We start from the raw sequence: 22,443 nt of genomic DNA, 5'->3' as shown, positions 1-22,443 counted from the left end.
TTTTTATTACCAAGTAGCCAAAAGAATAGTCTTCCAATAGAGAAATAGTTCCATAAAACTTAAGTTATGATACCTTAACTACATGGAGTATTATATAATAATGAACATTACAGTTATGAAAAAGCATAAACATGTTTGCTAATTCAATAAGTAAAAAATTAAAAATAGATATTGATCTTGAATACATGTATAACAATTTTAATTGCATAAAGACAAAATCTGCAAGAGAATATGTAAGAATGTAAATAGTTGTGTTAGGGTGGTAAAATTATAGGTGAATACTTTTATCAATTAAAATATTTTTACAAAGAAATAAAAAGACGCTTAGAGTTACTTGTTATGTTCTGCTGAATCCATCATGACAGCCCGTCTATGAAGGAGAAAGACATATTTCTGTTTTAAACTGAAAAAACGTCTTAAAGATCCAAACTAATTCAGTGGTAGAAGGTGGAATATGATATTATAGATAGAAGTGTACTCCTATAATTTTCAGGCAAATGTGGGCTGGAACCCTGCTCTGTCATTTTCATAGGAAAAAGGCTGCTGAAATTCTGATGCTCAGATTCCTTATTTACAAAGAGAATAATTTTTAAGAGCCTACTTTGCCATTTGTCTTGTTTTTATTTATATTTGTTTTGCTTTAATGACAGTAAGTGCCTGGTACCTACTTGGTACTCAGTAAATGTGGATGGTTTGTGGGAGTTTGTGTAAAGCCTTATAGGACTGGGGGCATGACTGTGACCTTGCGTTTGCTTCCATGAAGGGCCTGGCTCTTCACTAAACTACTTCAAGGAGGAGTTGGGGGAGAAAAAGAACTGGCCTCCATTAGTGCTCCTTTGTGCGCAGATAAAAGGATAAATAACCATTTGTTTCATATCCCTTCTCCATACCTTCACTCTTGAGGTCTGATTGACATGTGCAGTGGCTTGTCAATACCAAAGGTCCTCCCTTCCAGTCCAGGAGAGGCAGCACAAGGGCTGATGGATCTTGTATCATAGGAGTGACATTTACCCATTACTTCGTTCCACCAACATCTATTGGTCCCCAGAGAGGGAAGATCTTCCCAGGTCTACTTTCATACGGCATCGGAGAAAAGGACCAAGAGAGGGGGAAATGTTGAGTTTTATTTTAAGTTTCTGATCTGGTTTTCTGTAACCAGCTTAATAAAAGTTTAAGGGGGCAATTCAAAGCAAACATCCTGCTGACGGGAATCAATCCTCTTGACAGAAATTAGCTACCATTGCAGGGAAAGAGATTTTACAAGCCAAACCTGCATTACACTCGATATCTTTAAAGAGCCTGGTGTTCCTGCTCTGGAATGACTCAATGAAATGTCCTCAAGTTGTCTCTTGGGAGACTTCTCTCCTGTCCCACCTATCTGTGGTCCTTTGACCACACCCAAACTTTGCTCCCACTCGCTGAATTTCCCAATCCTCAAGTATTTGTCACACTGAGTTATAGCACCCCAATTCACTTTCACTCACTTAATAGTGATGTGGAAATTACTCATGTTGTTTACTCCTCGAAAATAAATTTGTAATGATTTTTGTCTGAGTTGTGACATAGTATGCTTCCTTGATATCTCAAATCCAAGGGATATAGACTAGAAAGATCACAGAGCTTACTGATAAGAGCTAGAAAACAGAGGTCTGATGGCAAAGTGGCCATTAGAAGAAAGACTGTAAACTTGTAAGGTGAACAGGCAGATACAGAATTAGCAATCATGTACAAAAACAAACGATGGTAGCCCAGCCGGTGTAGCTTGATGGTTGAGCGTTGACCTATGAACCAGGAGGTCACGGTTTGATTCCCGGTCAGAGCACATGCCTGGGTTGTGAGCTCATTCCACAGTAGGGGGTGTGCAGGAGGCAGCCGATCGATAATTCTCATCATTGATGTTTCTATCTCTCTCTCCCTCACTCTTTCTCTCTGAAATCAATAAAAATATTTTTAAGAGCCCTACCAGTTTTGCTCAGTGGATAGAGCGTCGGCCTGCAGACTGAAGGGTCCCAGGTTCGATTCCGGTCAAGGGCATGTACCTTGGTTGCGGGCACATCCCCAGTGGGGCGTGTGCAGGAGGCAGCTGATCAATGTTTCTCTCTCATGGATGTTTCTAACTCTCTATCCCTCTCCCTTCCTCTCTGTAAAAAATCAATAAAATATATTTTTAAAAATATATATTTTTAAAAGATAATTGAATGAATGAATGAATAAATAAAGGAACTCTTATTCTATGAACATTCAAGAGATAACACATCTGAGTTCATACATTAAAGTGGGATAAATCTTGTGATTGATTTTGCTTGTATCAATAGGAGTCTGATTTAAATTTTTCAGGTTTTTCTACATATACAATCATGTCATCTACAAATAAAAACCGTTTACTTCTTCCTTCCCAATACCAAGGGTTCGTTACTCATAGTTAATTCTTTTGCATTGTTGTGTAGTATACAAATCCCCCAAAGCAAATGCAATACTACTTCTCTTATCTAATGGTGAGACTTTTGATCAACATCCAGAAAGAAAAAAAAAGCCACGACCCTCTCCTACATGAAAATGCCCTAACAGAATAGACAGAGCCAGTCCCCACATCCAGGTCTCTACTCCAAAGGAGAGGAGAGGAGTTTTTCCACTTCTGGAGTACACTAACTGAGCATTGTGAGCAAACTTGGGGCAATAAAGAGCTGGCTTGCCTCTGTGGTGTTCCCCTAGCATGCTTCAGTTTTTCCTAGCTGCTGCTGGAAGGAAATGAAACACATCAAAGACGTGGAAAGGTGGAGAGAAGCCACTAGGTACAGACTCACTGGCTATAGGACACAGTGACAGCTAACAGCAGGGATGGAGACGGAGCACATCAAGTAGAAGGGCACAACCATCTGGGATAATTTACTGCAGAGAAAATACCCTGAAACACACTGAGTGTTCTCTGAAGGCAGCGCCGTGGGCTGCCAAGTTCAGAAACGGAGGTTCATGAGGGAGAACGGATGAAAGTTATGCCCAGAAGATGAGTAGAGGATCTAATATTATTTACATGCTTTCCATCTCTTTCCTCTCCCCATCTTCCCCTTATTATTAACCATCCTGTGATAAACTTTTCCCAATTAAATGAGACCTAAGTGAAAATGAATAAAATACCTTTTAATAAGAAAATTCCAAAGGGAGAACCTAAACCTAATGGAACAATTGCTGTGTGATGGACAAGCAAGGTTAAATGGCCCAGTAGTCACAGAATGAAGCATTTGGTACAGTTTATAAAGATACATTAAATAGATGAAATTAAAATGCTTCCAGGCTTTGGGGGCAAACTTTATTTACCCAGACAGTCTGATTAGCCAATGGCATTATGCAAATCAGGTATTTATAAGCTAAGCCTTAGGAACTTCACATTTAATAGTTTCTCATTTTTTTCATAATTATACAGAGAAAAAAATATTTGATGACAATGAGAATGTGTTAATGGGTTGACCATAATTGTGTGTGTGTGTGTGTGTGTGTGTGTTGTTTTGTCAGTTTCCCAAGCTTAGGGCTTGAACTCGAGAATACATATTACTGGAACAGATTTTCAGCCAATTTTAAAATGTCTTTTGCCATCATTATAATACACTTGTGTAAACGAGGAAAATGATAGTATGGATAGTTCTAAGAGGCAATAATCAGAGAGCAATTTATATTTGCTTTAAGGATGTGTGTCTATGTGTATCTATCTATACCTGCTTTCTTGGTATTCCCAGTGTGTCAAACAAATAATAAGGGAATACTGTGTAGGTCTGGCTTGAAAAAGCCCCTGTTGACCTCAGGAAATTAAGAACTAAGCGGATTTGGCTTAATTACATCCAATAGGGTGTTTTGAATATCTATGTTTTGATTAGTGATGTTAAGTAACAGAAAGCATCTCTTTAGCAGCTTCAACCCCAAAGCGGGGCGGGGCGGGGCGGGGGGGGGGGCGTCGCGGTGGGGAGTCTCCATGAGGATACAGAGCAAGAAGGCACCTGGATCTCAGGAACAAAGAGTTCCTGAAAGCTATCAGAGCCCGCTCTGCCTCTCTGCATGGCTGCTTCATTCTTTTCCCTCTTTATTCTGAAGTACTTTCTCTTACTCCTTTAGACCTTGGATAGAAATGAGCATGTGAAACATCATAGGGACTTGCAATCTCGAAATCACTGTTTCCAATTTCCGGGACAGGGAAACATGCTGGCTCAGTTCAGTTTAGGTTAATCCTGTCATCTGTGGCAGGTGTGACAAGATCACATCTAGAGAAGTGGCTAAAAGGGAAATGCCCCTAAAGAGAGGAGGTCGTTTCCAGAGAAAGGAAATTACGTAGAGGTAGGCAGACAGTCTCTAAATTGTGTTTGTACATGGTTTAGCCCAGAATAAGCACCGTGGGAGCAAAAGAGATGCTTCTATCATAGCTTCTGCCTTTACGAAGGTTGCAGTCTCACAAACCAACATGTATACATGAAGGAGTAAGATTGAGTACTGTGATTAAAGACTGAAGTGATGGCTCTGATTCAAAGGTAGCTGGATATCATGGGAACGTGGTGGAACTTACAGACATGGGCGCAAAGCTTCACTCTGCCTCCTGCTCTTATGTGTTCTTCGTGGGTCACAGATTATTCATCCGTGGGTCTTCATCTTACTTGTAAAATGTGGATAATTATATTCAACTTAAAGGCATTTTGTAATAATTCATTGCAGCACTTAACAAATACATAACACGGGGGGATCCCAGGTTACAACAGTTTGTTTCAATGAGCCTGTGTCCAGCAACCTTGGTGGATTGCTGGACTAGGTGTTGGAAACAGAATTAAGACCTAGACGCTGGTTATCCTTGAGGAAATCGCAGTCTGTTGTGGTGGGAAGGAAGCAGATGAGAAGATAATTTCAATAAAATGTAGTGTTGACTATGATTCTGGATGTGATTGATCTGTGATGGACCTGAGAAAGTTTTGCAAAGGTGCTGGGACACAGGCAAGGCCTTCTGCAGGTAGACAGGATTTGAACAGGAACATCGCTTATCAAAATGGGTTAAAAAGACCCTTTCTAAACACTGCTGGGCTTAAATAAAGGAACTAAGGAAATGATACAAATTTCCAGCAGGTTTCTACATGGTAGAGGAACCTAGAAAATCTGCACTGTGGATTATGCAGTTGTAGGTAATAGGACATATTTTTTGAGCCCCAGGGAAACAAAAATACTCAAGAACAAAAGTGTACATTTCATTTAATAGTGTAAGTTCAGAACATACATATCACAAGCTAACACTAGGTAAGTTTCAAAACCACTCTTTGCTAGATAAACTGGAAGAAAAAGGAAGAAATGATACCAGCGTTTGACATTTAAAGTTGCTGTTTCAATATACTCGTCAAAGCCAGCCAGGGTGCTTGGCCATCTCAGAACAATTTGTTCACTTAGAAATTAGAGGTGTTTGGGCCAATAAATCGAAATTTATTTTGTAGTAGTCATTTCTCTTAATGGAAGTGTTTTCCAGATGTTGCCTAAGTCTAGTCGTCCGGGCCCTCTTCCAATAAATGAGGAAAGTTTGATTTCATTGGTTGTCACTGTTGATTTTGTCTAACCTTTGGACTAATTGGTTCATCCCCGTGTATCTGCACTGATATATATATGACTTCCAGGACACTGGAGAAATTCATCTATCCTCTTACCGGTAAGTGTCAAAGTTAACTTGCTTCATGGAATTAAATGCTTTCAATTCAATAGAGATAAACTTTATTAAAGGTGTTTGAAATAGATCTGTAAGGCGATAGCAGTTGGGAAGTTTGGGGGAAGATCCCATTTCTGCAGTCCACCTGTTGGAAGCTTGTAAATTTGTATTGAGAGTGAAGGGTAAGTTGGAATGGGAACTCCTATGTTTGTTAAATTAAATTTTACTGAGGCTGGTTATTTTCTTCCCTTAAGATAGAAGTTAAACCTTGCACTGTAAGTACCTGTTTTGATTCTAATCGAATTTGAAGATAAGTTTGTATTCTATGGGGGGAATTCTAAAGGATTAAAATGTTCAATGACATGACTGAGATGGTGACTTGATTTCTTCTGCATAAGAATAAATCCAGCAGTCAAATAATTACTAGAGAATTAAAGCTGACTAAAAGTCCTGTTTCAAGGATGGGACATTTTATCCTTACACTGCATTTTAAAAGTGACCGAAACATGAGTGCAACACAGACATAAGTTCGTGGTGAGATGAAAGAGTTTCCTGACACTTTTCTTTTCTTCTCAGTGATGGCCATGGAGTGGAAGATACTTCCCATTCACTTGCTGCTGCTGCTTTCTGTTTTCCTGATTCAGCAAGTTTCTCCTCAAGGTACCTTAACTATCAAAAACTGTTTTATTTCACAACTATTGCTAATCATTCAGTTCTGACTCTTAGGCCAACAAAAGAAATAGATGTCTAAAAATGTATATTTGTTTAAGTTTAATGCAAAGTACAACCTTATTATGTAAAAACATGTACCTTTTATGAGCATTTTGGGATTCTCACTCTTGTCTCCTGTGTTATAGAATCTTTCAAGAAGCTTTGAGCTTTCCTGTAGAATAAGTTTTGTATTCATTATTCCCAGGGTTATCCCAAAGTTTTAAAAAAATATGCACCAGCCTTTGTAGCAGAAATAGTACAACAGGTAACTAAGGCTAAAAAAAAAAAAAAATGCAGATGTCGCTGGGATGATACAATATTATTTAACTGACAAGATCAGTATTTAAATAGCATATAATTTTTATCTAAATGTTTACAAAGAAATTAATCTCTTCCATCAAATAAAGTATTGATAAAGCACTTACTTCAGTGGACATCTGCAATGTTTGAAATGGCATTTTATTAATCTTGAAAATGCTCTCTTACTTATAAGGACTGTTCAACCAGATATGGAATTACACAGATGTGAATGTCATTTGATATTAGGTGCATGATTGTTATGGTGAAATTACAGTTATGAAATAGACAGATGTTTCCAGTAAAATAATTAAAATTCTCATGAACCTGAGCAAAAAAGGTAACTGCCTGCTATGGGCATAGTTTCAGAATTGCTGAGATAAGAAAAGATGGAAAATGCATGAAAGCAAATATAAACATTTCAGGAGGAATGATGACGGCTCTGGTATCTCCAGATCCTGGTGCTCTTCCATAATAAATTACAAGGTTCACAGCACTGGGTGCGTTTTTCTAACCCACCTTCCTTCAGTGATAGTCAATTGTTCACTAAAACGGGTTACTCTCCTTTAAGTAAATGAATTTAAAATTAGTTATTAAAATGAAGAGCAAGAGAAGTACAGACATGTAATCTATGAAAAGAAACCTTTCCTGTAAAGACATTTGATTTCCTATTTCAGAAATCTGCTAACGGTAAATAACATTTTGATGTTGCATCTGCTTTCTTGCCTTCTCAACCTCTTCCCATTCCCTTTTTTCTTTATATATAATATATGTATTTATATACATACACTATATATGCATTTCTGTGTGTATTGTGTGCATATGTATGCAAACACTTCTGAAAGTTTTCCTAATATTGACTGTTTAATTTGCATATTAAGACCTTCACTCTCTTGGACTCATCATTTTGAGATTTGTTTTCCCCCAGTGTGTTTCCAAAGTCCCTCTATGGATTTAGGACATTGCACCTGCCAATTTCTATTCCAGAGACAGATTCAATTGTTATTTTCCATGATTATCTCCTCAGGGAGGTTTTCTAAATGATTTTGAAACTATATTGGAGGATAGTTATGCTTTTGTTTTATCCAGAAATATTCTGTTCATGACCTTTATATTCATGTCCAGGTGTTATTTCAATAGTTATTCTTTTGCAGTCATTTTAGCAGTGGTTGTAAACATCTGACTCCCCTGACATTTAAAGAACCCAGTTCCCCCCACCAATAAAAGGGAAAGGATGCCTAGGAGAGTTTGTGCGGGTACAACCAGCTTTCTTTAAGCTCATCAAGAACGAGAGGCACTGTGATTTTTGGGAAAGTTTGGGTTTTAGAATCAGATATATTAGAGTTCAAATTCTAAATGGGCTGTTGTCTTAAGATCTATAATAATAAAAGTGTAATATGCTAATTATACCAGACAGCTAAATACCTTCTGGACATCATTCCGGACGTCCTTCTTTTTTTTTTTTTATATATATATTTTATTGATTTTTTACAGAGAGGAAGGAAGAGGGATAGAGAGTTAGAAACATCGATGAGAGAGAAACATCGATCAGCTGCCTCTTGCACACCCCCTACTGGGGATGTGCCCGCAACCAAGTTACGTGCCCTTGACCGGATTCGAACCTGGGACCTTTCAGTCCACAGGCTGACGCTCTATCCACTGAGCCAAACCGGTTTTGGCCCGGACGTCCTTCTTGACGAAGCTGCGGCGGTGGGGGCGGAGGCAGAGGTGGTTAGGGGTGATCAGGCAGGCAGGCAGAGGGATTAGGGGCAATCAGGCAGGCAGGCAGTGGTTAGGGGCAATCAGGCAGGCAGGCAGGTGAGCGGTTAGGAGCCAGCGGTCCCAGATTGTGAGAGGGATGTCTGACTGGCAGTCCCGGATTGCGAGAGGGTGCAGGCCGGGCTGAGGGACCGCCCCCCCCCCCCCACCCATGCACGGATTTCATGCACCGGGCCTCTAGTAACTATATAATTTAGGGCCAAATCAGGACACTTCTGAGAGTGAAAGAGATCAATATGAATAATTAACAGGTATTCATGGACCTGTAATACATGTATGCTGGATCTATTCACTAGCTGTGTGCCCTGAAGCAAGTTATTAAAATTTCAGCTTCCTTATCTCTAAAGAGAAGCTACTCAGTCTCTGGGCAACATTTTCAAAAGCGTTAGAGATAATGTATGACTCAGTACCCAGCACAGAGAGGCTCCAATGATGGCAACAGGCCATCATCTTAGCAACATCAGGAGAGCTGTAGCTGCCACCCGCCTCCCAGGAAGGGTGCAAAGCTCTTACTTTGATTTTCAAAAGAGTATTTATCTTCTCAGTCTAGGCAAGAATAAAGTGGGTCTTATAAAAGATCAGGCAAAGATCACCTGCACCTATGGCTAATTATCATTCCCATCCTTTTCCAATGGACAAAATTCTCTCCCCCAATGGCTTTGTCCTTCTCATGAGATCTCTCCCTTTCTATAAGTGTTTTGGCCATGTTTACCTATATTGTATGATTTTAGATTTATCAAGCTGTGCAGGGAGATGTGGGGAAGGGTATTCTAGAGATACCCCCTGCAACTGTGATTATAACTGTCAACACTACATGGAGTGCTGCCCTGATTTCAAGAAGTTCTGCACTGTGGGTAAGTGCCAAGAGCTGGCATCTCCTCTGTCAAGCATCGCTGTCCTTGAGAGTCCCTTGCTGTGCTCTGTTCACACTATTGCGCTTTTTGTTGCTCAAGTGCCTTTCCCTTCCCTTGCATAAATGTCGCAGCGTGCTGTACCTAAGGATGGTGACAAAGCTTGTCACTACTGGGGGAAGTTAAAGGGGTCCTGGAGATCTGTCACTTGCACAAGGTTTTTGATAAGTGCCAAATACAATGTCTTGTCTTCAATAGAGACTTAACACTGTGACTCTGGAATCATTAATTAAAAAGTAATGAGATGTCATAGCTTAGTGAGGAGGCCCTTCAGAAGTTTCACCAGAAGAATCTATGGTCCTAAAATCTTGTCTACTACTTGACTTTTTAAAAATATATTGACATGTTTCTAAATTACCTAAAAATGGCACTTTATGATGACTTTCAAGGAAAACCCAGAAGGTTTGAATTTTCAATGAATGGTAGGTAATATTTCACTTGAATATATTTTGGGCCATTTTATTAACAGAGACATGTCATATTTAATTTATAAAAATTATAATTAAAATTGTTATATTTGCTTTTAGAATTTGCATGTGAAGCTCATAAATATATTGTTGTACAATGTATGTGTTGTGTTGTGTAAGGTAATTATTTCAAACAGGCCTCGTTGGAGTCATTGGCTCTCTAACCAAGGCTTTTTTTGAAATATGCAAGCCTTGTCTTCACAGTCCGTGCCATGGATTAGGTTGTCTTTCACCTCTACTCCTTACCCAGTTTGTCATAATAAAGGTCTCTGCATTATAAACAGACCTTTAATTTTGAGCTGAAACATTGACCCATTTGGAATATATTGTTGTAGGATCTGAATATTAAATTAACAGAAATCTATTACAGTTATGTGAGGAGGAAAAAAGATGGAAGGATTTCCCATGAAGGGTCATTTACTATTGAAACAGTTCCCATTTTCCATTGTCCATACATGGAAATGACTCGGGTAGCACTGGGGTGTCTCTTGGAACCTCGAAGGGCAAAACAAAGTTTCCCTAAATCCCCACATTTCTTTCTTGACGTGGGCTGTCTCCACTTGGGAAACCAACCATTTTCCTAAACAAAGGACAGAAATGCTCTTTGGGGGCTCTAGTGGGCTAGAAAGAAGGTGGGAAATGGCCCCCTCTTCATGGGTGTGGCTGTGTCGTCCTCAATAATCCTAATGCACAATGTTTTGTTTTGCTCTGGGTAGAGCTCTCCTGTAAAGGCCGCTGCTCCGAGACCTTTGAAAGAGGGAGGGAGTGTGACTGTGACTCCCAATGTAAGAAGTATGGCAAGTGCTGTTCCGATTACGAGGATTTCTGTGAAGGTAAGCATCAGTCCCAGTGGGTGCTTCTGGGGGCAGCCAGAGCTGTGCACCCACCTTAGCTTCACTGATAACGTCTGACACGCAGTTCATCCCTCTAAGGTGTTGATCTCACTAACATTTAAGTTATTTCATTCTAATTTTGTTTCACTAAGATGAATTGAGGGACGGCCGCCTCTTCAACAGCACTCCCTGGCTCAGCCAGGCTCCAGGAGCGCAGGATGAGTAACAGGGTGGGCCTGAGTAAATGCTTTTCTCTGTAGGTGTGGTTTCAGGTTAAATCAACAGTAACCAACTCCCTTGATGATTTCTTCTCACCTGAATGGTCAGCTGTCCTTTGAACTATCTGTGCTTTACAAAGTAATGTTTTTCAGTGTGTATTTATAGGGAGAATCCACACTTTTTAGCTTCTCTGAACTAGTACATTTGTGAATTAGTTTAAGGCGCTAAATTTACAAGCAAACCTACCAAGAATTTGTTAACTGTGCATTGTATGTCTCTTCCCATCTTGACAGTCCCTCTCTCCAAGTCCTGTGCCTGACAGTCAATAACAAGGGATAGTCCCACCTTAAAATCTTCTCTGGTTATGGGTCCCGAAGAAGTACTCTGAGAGGGTAGTAAAACCATCTAAATTTTACCAACCTCCCCCCGTCCCCCAAGAGTTAAAAATAATTCTTAAACAATGGATTTCTTTTACCAAATGTTTGTTCTTAAAGCCTTCTTTGCTAAAACAAGACAATTTGTGGAAGAAAGTGTAGATCAGCGTTGCTTGCATAACCCGATCATTCTATTTAGACAAGGCTACACTCCTGCTCCTTTCCAGCAGTGGAGAGAGGGCAGGCAGCTGTCGGGCAACTGAGCTGAGGGGCCTTTCTTCACTGTTCATGTTTTCATTGGAAAGCATTCCAGGAATAACCGAGAGGACACCCTTTTATGGAAAACTCAGAGCAGAGTCCCTGCAGCTTTCAGGAGGACCCATGTGGGCAGGATATGTTTACTGACCGCCCTGAGAACCATGTTGACCGTGAGAACACTAAGAAGGCATCTTGGGCAGAGGCTGGGTGGGGAGTGAGGATGGTTAGAGAGTGAGGAAGCATGGAGAGAACCTATTAATAAAGATAATGCCTTAGGTGGATCCGATTTCTTGAGGTTTGTGGAAAACACAAATAAAGGAACACCCAGAGCTTCAATATTTCATTTTAAAAGAATAGCAACCAATTTATCTTGTTAATTCACCATTCAGTTGTTTCAAGCTTGCTAGATACTGCTTGTAGGCATCTATAAATCTCAGTGATCGCATTTCAAGAATTGAAGGAATCAGCAGTCGAGCTATGAATGTGGGTGAGAAAAGCCAAGAGGTTAAGTGTGTTGCTGAAGATCACTAGTTAGTACGTGGCAGAACAGTTTCTCAAATTGAGGTACTTGTCGCTTTTGTAGGGGGGAGGAAGGGAGAGAGGTGCGGTGGTCGGTTCATGGAGACTGCAGCCATAGAGTTCTGAGATACTTTGTAAGAGCAGCGGGTTTATGGCAACCCTCCACTCCCCAGAGCGTCCCCACTGTTCTCTGCTTCCCACTCTTTCACAGGTCCCTCTCCTCTTCTTCTGGTTCCTAGTGATCAAAACATGTCTTCTCTTCTGGACATGAAAAGAGGTGGGAGGAGGGGTGACAAAAGTTTAAAAGAAACACATCAAACCATGAACAGCTGTTTGACTTGGGGAAGGGCAACAAGTTTTGAGAAAAGCATCATGGGAAGCTGTGGAAGTTTTTACAAAAATAAATATTCATTTAGAACTTTCGAGATTAAACACATAACTGAAAGGTCAATTGGCATCATTACTTGTAAAAGAACATGGAAACAAAAAATGTAATTACTCTATTTCTCATCCACATGGAATAATTTTCACCACAGAGGCAGACAAAAGGGATGGAGTTTATAAATTCAAGCACTTTTTAGATAAATACCTCCAGAAATCATCTAGAATAAATAATGTTTGCAAACAAGAAAATGAAGTTCAAAAGGAATTCGCTCTTTTCCCTAAGGTCTCAATGAGAGCCTTGCTGGACTAGGACTGTAATTTTTCTGAGCCCTGAGCCTTTGCTGCCTGTCATAACATAAGAGGACCAATATTTTACAGCAACACCTCCTCAGAATTAATTGGTCTGGAGTAGTGTTGGGCCAAAGCCTGCCTACACTGGTTTTTACCAGCATCTACTTTTTTTTTTTTTTTTTTTTTTAATGTTTTTGATTTCAGAGGAAGAGAGAGGGAGAGAGGATAGAAACACCAATGAGAATCACTGATGGGCTGCTTCCTGCACTGCCCCCTACTGGGAACTGAGCCTGAAACCTGGGCAAGTGCCCTGACTGGGAATTGAACCATGACCTCCTGGTTCATGGGATGCTCAACCACTGAGCACGCCGGCTGGGCAAACCAGCATCTAATGTTGAAGACAGATGCATCCATGGCTTTCACAGTTAAGAGTTACTGATGAGTATAAACAGATGTTAACCGACCTATCTTGCTTGGCCTCAGTGCGTAGCCCCACATCACCACCATCTTCAAAGGCTGCACCTCCGCCTGCAGGAGCACGTCAACCCATCAAATCAACAACCAAACGTTCACCCAAATCAACAGATAAGAAGACGACTAAGAAAGTTATAGAATCAGAGGAAATAACAGAAGGTAGGAAGATGACAGAAAGAGGTTTGAGATGAAATAACCTACAGGTGACTCCTTAAAGAACAGGATAATCTTATGAGTCATTAAAGGCTCATTATGCTTTTTGTTTACTTAAGTCAAACTTTAAGCCAAAGTATAAACCCTCAGATATTTATTTTCCTTATTTACTGAACCCAGTATGGGTTTAAGTTAAAATAATCAGAGGAAACAAGTCTTAATGTTAAAGCAAGACCATGATTTTTTTTTCAGATTAGATTCTGTAGTTATACTAGAGGCCTGGTGCATGGACTCGTGCACCGGTGGGGTCCCTGGGCCTGGCCTGCACCCTCTTGCAATTCGGGACCCTTTGGGGGATGTCAGAGAGCCAGCTTCAGTCCGATCCCTGCAGGCCAGGTTTAGACACCACCGGTACATGATGGGTCTGGGGAGGGACTGCGGGAGGGCTCCAGGAAACGTCCAGCCCATCTTGTTCAGTCCCAATTGGCTGGACGCCAGCAGAAACGGTCGAACCGTTGGACACTTAGCGTATTAGCCTTTTATTATATAGGATTGCTAGTATCTGTGATAAGCTCAGGTATCTTTTAACTGACAATTAAATTAGAAGGGCAGTTGATTATGCTACTGACAAAACAAAATCAGAACACAGACATTTATTGATTAGTAAATAGCATTTCTTGTTGTATTTGGACTGGCGGTTCTTTCTTGCTTTAAATCACAATTGGTGTGATCACCTTTTTATTTGATTTATAGAACATTCTGTTTCTGAAAATCAAGAATCTTCTTCCTCTTCCTCTTCCTCTTCAAGTATTCGGAAAATCAAGTCTTCCAAAAATTCAGCTGCTAATAAAGAATTAAAGAAGAAACCCAAAGGTTTGAGCATTGATAAAGATCAAAGACTATATCAATGCCATAACAATAATTATCTAAAGTAATGCGTGTTGATAGAGTGATTTGAAGATATTTTAATATTTGGGGAGGGAAGTGTATAACTTGATAAAAGCTATTTTAGAAAATACCAATGCAAACGTCCTTTAGGAAATTAGTGACAAGCAGCTAAGAAACCAACTAAAGCAAAGGATAAGATGCTCTAGCAGAAACTGTGAAACCACAGGATGGCACCAAAGATGATTGTGGTTTTCTATTTCAGTTCCTGACATCATTTTTCTTCCTTCTCTCCTTTTTTCATTTTTCCTTCTCCAGATTTTTTATTTTACTTAACAAGTACTTATATATGCTTTAAAATGCTAATTTACTAAATTCTCATACACCTGTCTGGGAAACTCAGTATTATTCCCCAGTTCACAAATCCTCTTTACTGTTTTCCTCATGAATCAGATGTCATATCTGGCTGATTTTTCTGTAGTAGAAAATGTACTACAGAGTAGGCTATTCCCTCCTGAAGAGGTTCCCTTTGTTCTGCTTTTTATTTCCTGAAATTCTAAACTATATTCTCTTTCCCCAGGAAGTACTGGATTTTGGATACTGGAGTTCTAAGGAACTATTTTCTGGGTGGTTGTGATTTCCCCTGAAGCCTTCTCTCTAGATGAATAGCCAGATATTCAATCTTTGAGTCACCCAGAGACTCCTGCACCCGATGGAAGTGCAATACATGTTTGCTGAATGAACTCATCTCATGAAGTGCCCCTGGGGCTCTGTAGTTCACCCCTGGGGTAGCTGCTATGGCAAATCCTGTTAAACGGGGTCTTTTAGCTGCCACAGCATCCTAATCTCCTTTCTATACCCATGGGACTGGGCAGAAGAATGAGAAGAGCTAACAGCCCTGGGCATGGAAATGACTCAGCAGGGACCAGGGGGGTGACTGGAGCATCCTTGAATGTAGTTGTAGAGGCCTCTCAGCTAATGGATGCAGTGAATCTACATGATGTTGGAACTAGGTTTCCAGGAGAAAGGGACACTGAGCAATGAGGAAAAAGAGGAGCAGAGAAAGGGAAGGCCAAAGAGCTTTGATGTAAAGAGATGAATTAGTGTTATTTGACCATATGGGTAATTTGAAATTTGCCACATGTCTCTATTAATTGTGTAGTTTTACTTGTGCATTTTACCCCTTATCTCATTCATTCCCTAAAATAGCCCAATAAGATAGGTTGAATATTTAACATTTTACAATAAGTTAATAGACATATTAGAGGTTAGCAACCTGCCTAGAGTCACACAGTCAGCGATAAGAATGGGAGCTTTACATCATTACTAAAGACAAACTATTCAAGAATAAAAGATGTATATTTTTTTTTCCCTAGTAAAAGATAACAAGAAAGAAAATCCTAAGAAGAAACCTGCCCCGGAACCACCAGCTGTAGATGAAGCTGGAAGTGGATTGGACGATGGTGATTCCAAGCCCACCCCAACTCCTGACACGCCCACCACTCAAAGCACTAAAGTTACCACAACTTCCAAGGTTACAACAGTAACAACAGTAAGTCCTAAACCCAGCCCGTCACCGAAACCTGAAACATCCAAAGACACATCTTCAACAGCAAGTAAGGAGAAAACGGTTGAAACTAAAGAGACTTCTAAAACAACAAAAGAGACTTCAGCTAGTACATCAGAGAAGACGACTTCAGGTAAAGAGACGCGAAGTGCAGAAAAAACATCTAAAGATTTGGAAGCCACCTCAGTTTCTGCTAAAACTACAACCGAAGCTGAAACTACAACCACATCTCTTACACCCACCACTCCTCAAACGCCTTCTCCCACCACCACCACCACCACCACCACCAAGGAACCTACAACCACCCCCAAGAAGCCCGAGCCCACCACCCCCAAGAAGCCCGAGCCCACCACCCCCAAGAAGCCCGAGCCCACCACCCCCAAGAAGCCCGAGCCCACCACCCCCAAGAAGCCCGAGCCCACCACCCCCAAGAAGCCCGAGCCCACCACCCCCAAAAAGCCCGAGCCCACCACCCCCAAGAAGCCAGCTCCAACTTCTCCTGAGACACCTCCAACCACCTCAGAGGCCTCTACTCCAGCTACCACCAAGGAGCATCTCACTCCTCCTGAGAACCCTGTTGGATCAACTCCAGAGTTTCCTGTAGAACCCACACCAAAGGCTCCTGAAAACAGTCCCAAGGAGCCTGCTCTACCTACAACCAAGGCTCCCGAAGGGACCAAATCTGAAACGACCACCACATCAAAGGATAAGACAACAGAAGAAGGCACGCACACTACAACTGAAATTACAACTGCTACATCTACAAGTACAACGAAAGAGACAGCAACTCCAGCAGAAGACAAGACCACTGAATCCAAAACAAGTACAACCAAGCAGGTGACATCTACCACAACCAAGGATACCACATCGGCCAAAGTTACTCCTAAGGAAACGACTCCTGCACCTGAAGTGACGGCTGCAACAAAAAAGACAACTACAACGGAAGAGACTACAAATACGTCTGAAGACACAATAACTACATCCAAAGATACAGCTACTAATTCTAAAGTGACAACTGCTAAACCCCCAAAGCCGACCAAAGCACCCCAAATGCCCACTACCACCAAAAAGCCAAACACAACACCTAAAGTGACAAAACCAAAACCTACACCATCTCCCCCAAAGACGACCACATCAACGGTGCCTACAGTGAACCCTGCCTCTTCAGGGGAAGCCTTGCTCCAAACCACCACCAGCTCTAACCAAGCTAGTAACTCAGAAATGGCTGAAGAAAATCCAAAGAATGAAGATGCAAACGATGCTGAAGGAGAAAAACCTTATGTGATTCTCCGGCCCCCTGTGTTAACTCCTCTAATTATCCCAGGAGCTGATTTCACAGTGGGAGGATCTGAACAAGGCACTGGCATCAACCCCATGCTTTCAGGTAAAGAGACTCGTTTTTTAGTTTCTAATGTTTACATCTATCAGAACTACAATGCCCTGATTTAATATATAAATTGTCTAGAATCCTGAACTTATTAACTTGTGAAGTCTTACAGCTTCTCTTAGAAGCAGAAACGTAATCACAGTAAGATTATTTGATATTTGGAAAAAGGAGTAATGACCTAGCGTTAGGAACTTAGTGTGTCTGTAGGCAGAGCCAGTGTACAGAATAGCAAAAATATTTAGTTGGGAGTCCACCCTTAAAAGAATGCAAAGCAAAAATCTGCAATATTATTTTCTTTTACAAACCAAATCTAAAGGGCAATAAGAACTGAAAAATGGAATGTCGAGATTAAACATCCAATAAATTTACTTGAAGATCAGGTAACCTGTCCATTCCAATTCATCACTTTTTTTTTTAAGCAGAGGGGAGAGAAGGAAAAAGATAGCAGAGCAGAAACATTGATGTGAGAAACATCCATCAGTTGCCTCGTGGTGGAACCTGCAACCTAGGTTTATGCCCTGACTGGGAATCAAACCTGCCACCTTTTGGTGCACGGGATGATGCTCCAATCCACTGAGCCACACTAGTCAAGGCCATCACTTATTTTTACATACTTTTTGAATAGTATCACCTTTAGTTTTAGTAAAGCAATTATGAAATATCACCTCTCTCTCACCTGTGAAATACATCTCAAACTATAATACCCTTTAAGAGCTTAAGAAATGAAGAGGAAATGAAACTGGGATAATTTGAAAAACAAAAAAACAAAACACAAAAACAAAAAAACACTTTTTCATTTTGTTTTGTACTGACTTAATTTGTTTCAGATGAAACCAATTTATGCAATGGTAGATCGGTAGATGGACTGACGACTCTGGCCAATGGGACATTAGTTGCATTTCGAGGTGAGCTCTGCACAAACTTTCTCCTACCCATCATTTTGTTCTTGGCATTTATGAGAACCAAAGCCATAGGAGTCAGTAGTTTGGGTTGAGGTTTCTGAAGGGGAACCTGACTAATGACCTTACCTCACGAAATACACTGAATGGCCATATTATTATGATCTCTGAACGCATAATAATCTGGCCACTCAGTGTGCGTGCGTGTGTATTAGAGGCCGTGTGTGTGTATTAGAGGCCTGGTGCCAGCCTGGCCACGGGGAGGGGACATGGACGGATGGCTGGACTGTCTGCTGGTTGAACTCCTGGTTGAGGGACAATTTGCATATTAGCCTTTTATTATATATGTATACGCTAAGTGGCCAGATTATTATGATCTCTGAACACATAATAATCTGGCCACAACCAAGATTATTATGTGTTCAGAGATCATAATAATCTGGCCACTCAGTGTATATGAAAACCTGATAGTAAATACCAAAATATTAGATTAATAAAATTAGACATATTAGAGTAACAAAACAAAGAGCGTGAAATGATGCTAATTGTTCCTACCGTTATAAAATTAAAATTGGAACTACCTTTTAATTCCTATCAGATGAAATGACACCAGGATTTGTTTTCCTTGTTCTATTGTATTTGAAAATAACATTCCCCCCTCCCCATTGATTTTTAGAGAGTGGAAGGGAGGGAGGAGCGAGAAACAACACGGATGTGAGTGAAAGACATTGATTGGTTGCCTCCCACATATGCCCTGACCCAGGTACATGCCCTGACCCAGGTACATGCCCTTGACCTGGAATAGAACCTGAGATCCTTTGGTACAAGGGCCGGTGCTCTAACCACTTAACATCACCAGCCAGGGCGAATATTATAACATCTTGATTGTGATGTATTCAGCAGTGTTAATTACTCTTTGTGGAGGAATCCCAGAACAGCAATTGTATGTTAATTCTCTGTACTGACACTAGTCCAGTCTTCTTTTACTTAGATTAAACCTGAAGTAAGTTATACATAGACTTGCTCAGTACAGGAAGAGATTTTAGTAGGCCTTTAATTGTAACTCCTTGTTTCTGAAAAATAGAGAGAAAAGTGTTTTTCTGTAAGTCACAAAGTCAGAAGGCTCTTTCTAGAGAAACTGGAAAACTAAAGTATGTCAAACTTCAGACTTGATATTTACTCTCAGAAATGTTCGAACACTATGTTATGTGCTAGTACAATTCTCACTAAACTTCTGATCATAGAATGCTTGTTAACACATCCAGTGTTTTCAGGATAATTAAAAAGGTTTTCATTTTGGTCTCTTTCGGGATAGGTTTTAGTATTCATTCAGCTTGTAGGCTGATTTATCACTTTCAATTTTAGGTCATTACTTCTGGATGCTAAATCCACTCAGTCCACCATCTCCTCCTCGCAGAATTACTGATGTTTGGGGTATTCCCTCTCCCATCGATACTGTTTTTACCAGGTGCAACTGTGAAGGAAAAACTTTCTTCTTTAAGGTAAGAAAAATACCTTTGTAAGAGAAATCAGCAAATCTTTGTTTATGAAAACGTAAGTCAGCTTAAATTCCACTTCAGAAGGGTTCCATATTTTAATAAATGACTACCATCAAAATTTAATCAAAGGTTAACACAATTTGATAACATTAATGGTCAACTTATTCAAATACCTAAGTTAAAACTTTCTCCCTATACTTAAAAATCTAAGAATGAATTCCTAACCCTTTTTCTCCCAAAACTGTTAACATCACTTCCTCTTTTAAATGATCAGGATTCTCAGTACTGGCGTTTCACCAATGATGTAAAAGATCCTGGGTATCCCAAACAAATTGTAAAAGGATTTGGAGGACTAAATGGAAAAATACTGGCAGCTCTTTCAATACCTAAATATAAGGAGAGACCTGAATCTGTGTATTTTTTCAAGAGAGGTATGTGCTACATAATTGACAAAACTATATAACTTTTAATAGTTGATTTGCCAGAAAAGTTTTATTGAATATTTTCATTTACTACTGGGTTTACTGTCAAAAGATGTCTTTAATAGCTGGATCAAATATTTTCAATTAAAAAAATTGAGGGCACTAAGAAACATTTAGATCTCTCAACATGTGAACAGCAATTTAAAGAATGTCATCATTTACTCTCACACAAAGTTAAATACATAGCTATGCAGTCTGGATTTAATCATTCAAGTATTTCAGGATTTAGTAATTATTTTCATAATACCCTTGACTAATAGCCATTACTGTCTAGACATAGTTTATGAAAAACATTGTTTCTTCCACCTTGTAAAAGCTCTTTTCCATCTTTTTGGGGGGACTGAATTTTCATTATGTTTTTCTAATAGGGGGCAGAGTTCAGAAGTATACTTATAAACAGGAACCCAACATGAAGTGCACTGGAAGGAGGCCTGCTCTGAATTATCCAGTGTACGGAGGAACAACACAGGTTAGGAGACTTCGCTTTGAACGGGCTATCGGATCTCAAACACACACCATCAGAATTCACTATTCGCCACCCGTCAAAGTCCTTTATCAAGACAAAGGTAATGTTTTTTTTCTTTTTACTGTGTTAAAAATTCTTACACATGAAGTAGATGTAAGGCTTATTAAATATGAATACTGACCAAACAACCCTAATATTTTAAGCTTATTGGTGCAAAACATCAATGTGCCTCAGTGAATGCTCAAAGATCAATACTTTTCCTTTGGGGGTAAGGAATGCAGTTTGAATGTTACTTGATAAATGGTACTTATAATTGTCTCTTACCAAGAACATTATATACAAATCTGTAACTCTGAAAACTGACAAAAGGTAGTTACTTGCACCAATTATGAGAGGGTAAAAACTAGGCACTGCAGTTAAATAACATCCAAGATAACAGAGCTACTAAATGACCAGATTGGAGTTAATACTCTAGTATGTCTGACTCTATAACAGCTGCTCTTTCCAATATCATCTATAGGTTTCCTCCACAATGAAGCCAAAATAAGTTCACTGTGGAGAGGACTTCCCAATGTGGTTACCTCAGCTATATCCCTGCCCAACATCAGAAAACCCGATGGCTACGATTACTATGCTTTTTCTAGGGGTAAGTAAAATCTCAATAGCTTCTCAAAGATGTGATTGAATCTCTGAAATACAAACATAAACACCAAGTGTTCAATGGAGGCTGAAGGTGAGAAGTTAAACTAATTGCCCTGAAGAAAAAGTTTAAATTTTTGCTTTTATTTCACATTACATTGAAAGGACTACAACTGAATGCTGCCCTATCCTTCATGAGATGAGTCTATTGATAAAATATCAATTACTTACGTAAAATTGCTCCTGAAAACAGTATTTGGCATTTAGTGGAGGCCCCATTTGCCATAAAGTTACACTGATTTGCATCATTACAGTCCGTAAGATCAGAAATAAGTTCCTGAGAAACAAATTTTATTAAATTATATTACCTGAAACACTTTTCTTTGAAAAACCCAGAAATGTGTTGTTCTGCCTATACAGATTAACATCAGAATTAAAAAAAAGAAGGGTAAAACCCAAGTGGCTTTTGATTTTTACTTTGAAGGAGAGTTAAACCTAATTAAAAGGTCAATCTGTCAAGGCAGTAGTTTTTGTTAGGTTATGTTGATTGTTATACTCAGAAATATTTCTATATTTCTATATTAAAGTGCTGTAATTAACAAAATGATCTCTCTTCTATTTAGATCAAGCCTATAACGTGAATGTGCCCAGCAGAACAGCAAGAGCCCTTACTACTCGTTCTGGGCAGACCTTATCCAATGTCTGGTACAACTGTCCTTAGACCGGTGGGCAAAGGAACAGACAAGTCAAACAAAGAATGATAAAATCTGACACTGAAATAACTTTTATTAATAAAGAATGTTGAGATAAGCATACCAATTTAAATACAAAAATGTCTTTAAATTCGACAATCATAACACTAAAACAGACTGAACAATCTTATTCACAGTTATTACAATTTATGGAACATTTAATTAATATTTCCTCTATTTATTCCTCCTCTCCCTCCCATTGCATGGCTCACACCTATAAGAGAGAAAAAAAATCAAACTGAATGAATCTTTTAAGAAGCTAGCCCCAAATTAGAGTATTCACTTACTCTGGCTCATTATAAATTGTTTTCAAAAACTACTAAACATTTCACATCTTCAATGATAATCATTACAATTAGATTAATATTTTTATGACAAAAGCAAGATTAATATTTTTATGACAAAAGCAAGAAAACATGAATATTAAAATTTTACATTTTTGTACAATAGAATAAACCTGTGACTTTGTTTAGCTAGTATAATAGGCAGAGATGTACCAAATAACTACATAGCACTTTTCTAAATCTTTGAATTC

General features: G+C 39.5%; 2 protein-coding genes across 7 annotated transcripts in view; one reads left to right on the top strand and one right to left on the bottom strand.

The window, feature by feature from the left end:
• The first annotated feature begins 5,608 nt into the window (after positions 1–5,608).
• PRG4 (proteoglycan 4) lies at positions 5,609–22,068 on the top strand. 5 transcript variants are annotated; one of them, XM_080649233.1, is made up of 13 exons: positions 5,651–5,665; positions 6,239–6,322; positions 9,181–9,303; positions 10,544–10,660; positions 13,189–13,338; positions 14,086–14,205; positions 15,594–17,168; positions 17,999–18,076; positions 19,436–19,572; positions 19,844–20,000; positions 20,420–20,617; positions 21,038–21,163; positions 21,780–22,068. In XM_080649233.1, the coding sequence occupies exons 2-13, from the start codon at positions 6,241–6,243 to the stop codon at positions 21,875–21,877; spliced, it is 2,961 nt and encodes a 986-aa protein (XP_080505359.1). In that variant the 5' UTR covers positions 5,651–5,665; positions 6,239–6,240; the 3' UTR covers positions 21,878–22,068. The 5 variants fall into 5 exon arrangements, with proteins under 5 accessions (XP_080505362.1, XP_080505360.1, XP_080505359.1 ...); XM_080649234.1 differs by lacking the exons at positions 13,189–13,338; positions 14,086–14,205 and having other exon boundaries at positions 5,646–5,665; XM_080649235.1 differs by lacking the exons at positions 5,651–5,665; positions 13,189–13,338; positions 14,086–14,205 and adding an exon at positions 5,736–5,844.
• Positions 21,918–22,443, bottom strand: part of TPR (translocated promoter region, nuclear basket protein) — a 65,297-nt gene continuing 64,771 nt past the window's right edge. For both annotated transcript variants that reach the window (XM_080649231.1, XM_080649232.1), the window contains exon 52: positions 21,918–22,122. In XM_080649231.1, the coding sequence (XP_080505357.1) occupies positions 22,067–22,122 (56 nt within the window). In that variant the 3' untranslated portion in view covers positions 21,918–22,066. The remainder of the gene's footprint in view (positions 22,123–22,443) is intronic.

This window comes from Plecotus auritus, assembly GCF_963455305.1.
Source record: "Plecotus auritus genome assembly, chromosome: 12".
Lineage (NCBI taxonomy): Eukaryota > Metazoa > Chordata > Mammalia > Chiroptera > Vespertilionidae > Plecotus > Plecotus auritus.
The sequence above is the reverse complement of the archived record's forward strand: the minus strand, read 5'-3'. Positions and strand labels throughout refer to the sequence as shown.

Excerpts from the sequence above, each read along its gene's own strand:
- PRG4 (XM_080649233.1), top strand. The coding sequence starts at position 6,241 with ATGGCCATGGAGTGGAAGATACTTCCCATTCACTTGCTGCTGCTGCTT. Across the intron at positions 19,573-19,843 it reads GAAAAACTTTCTTCTTTAAG|GATTCTCAGTACTGGCGTTT; the intron begins GTAAGAAAAATA and ends TTAAATGATCAG. Across the intron at positions 20,001-20,419 it reads TGTGTATTTTTTCAAGAGAG|GGGGCAGAGTTCAGAAGTAT; the intron begins GTATGTGCTACA and ends TTTTTCTAATAG.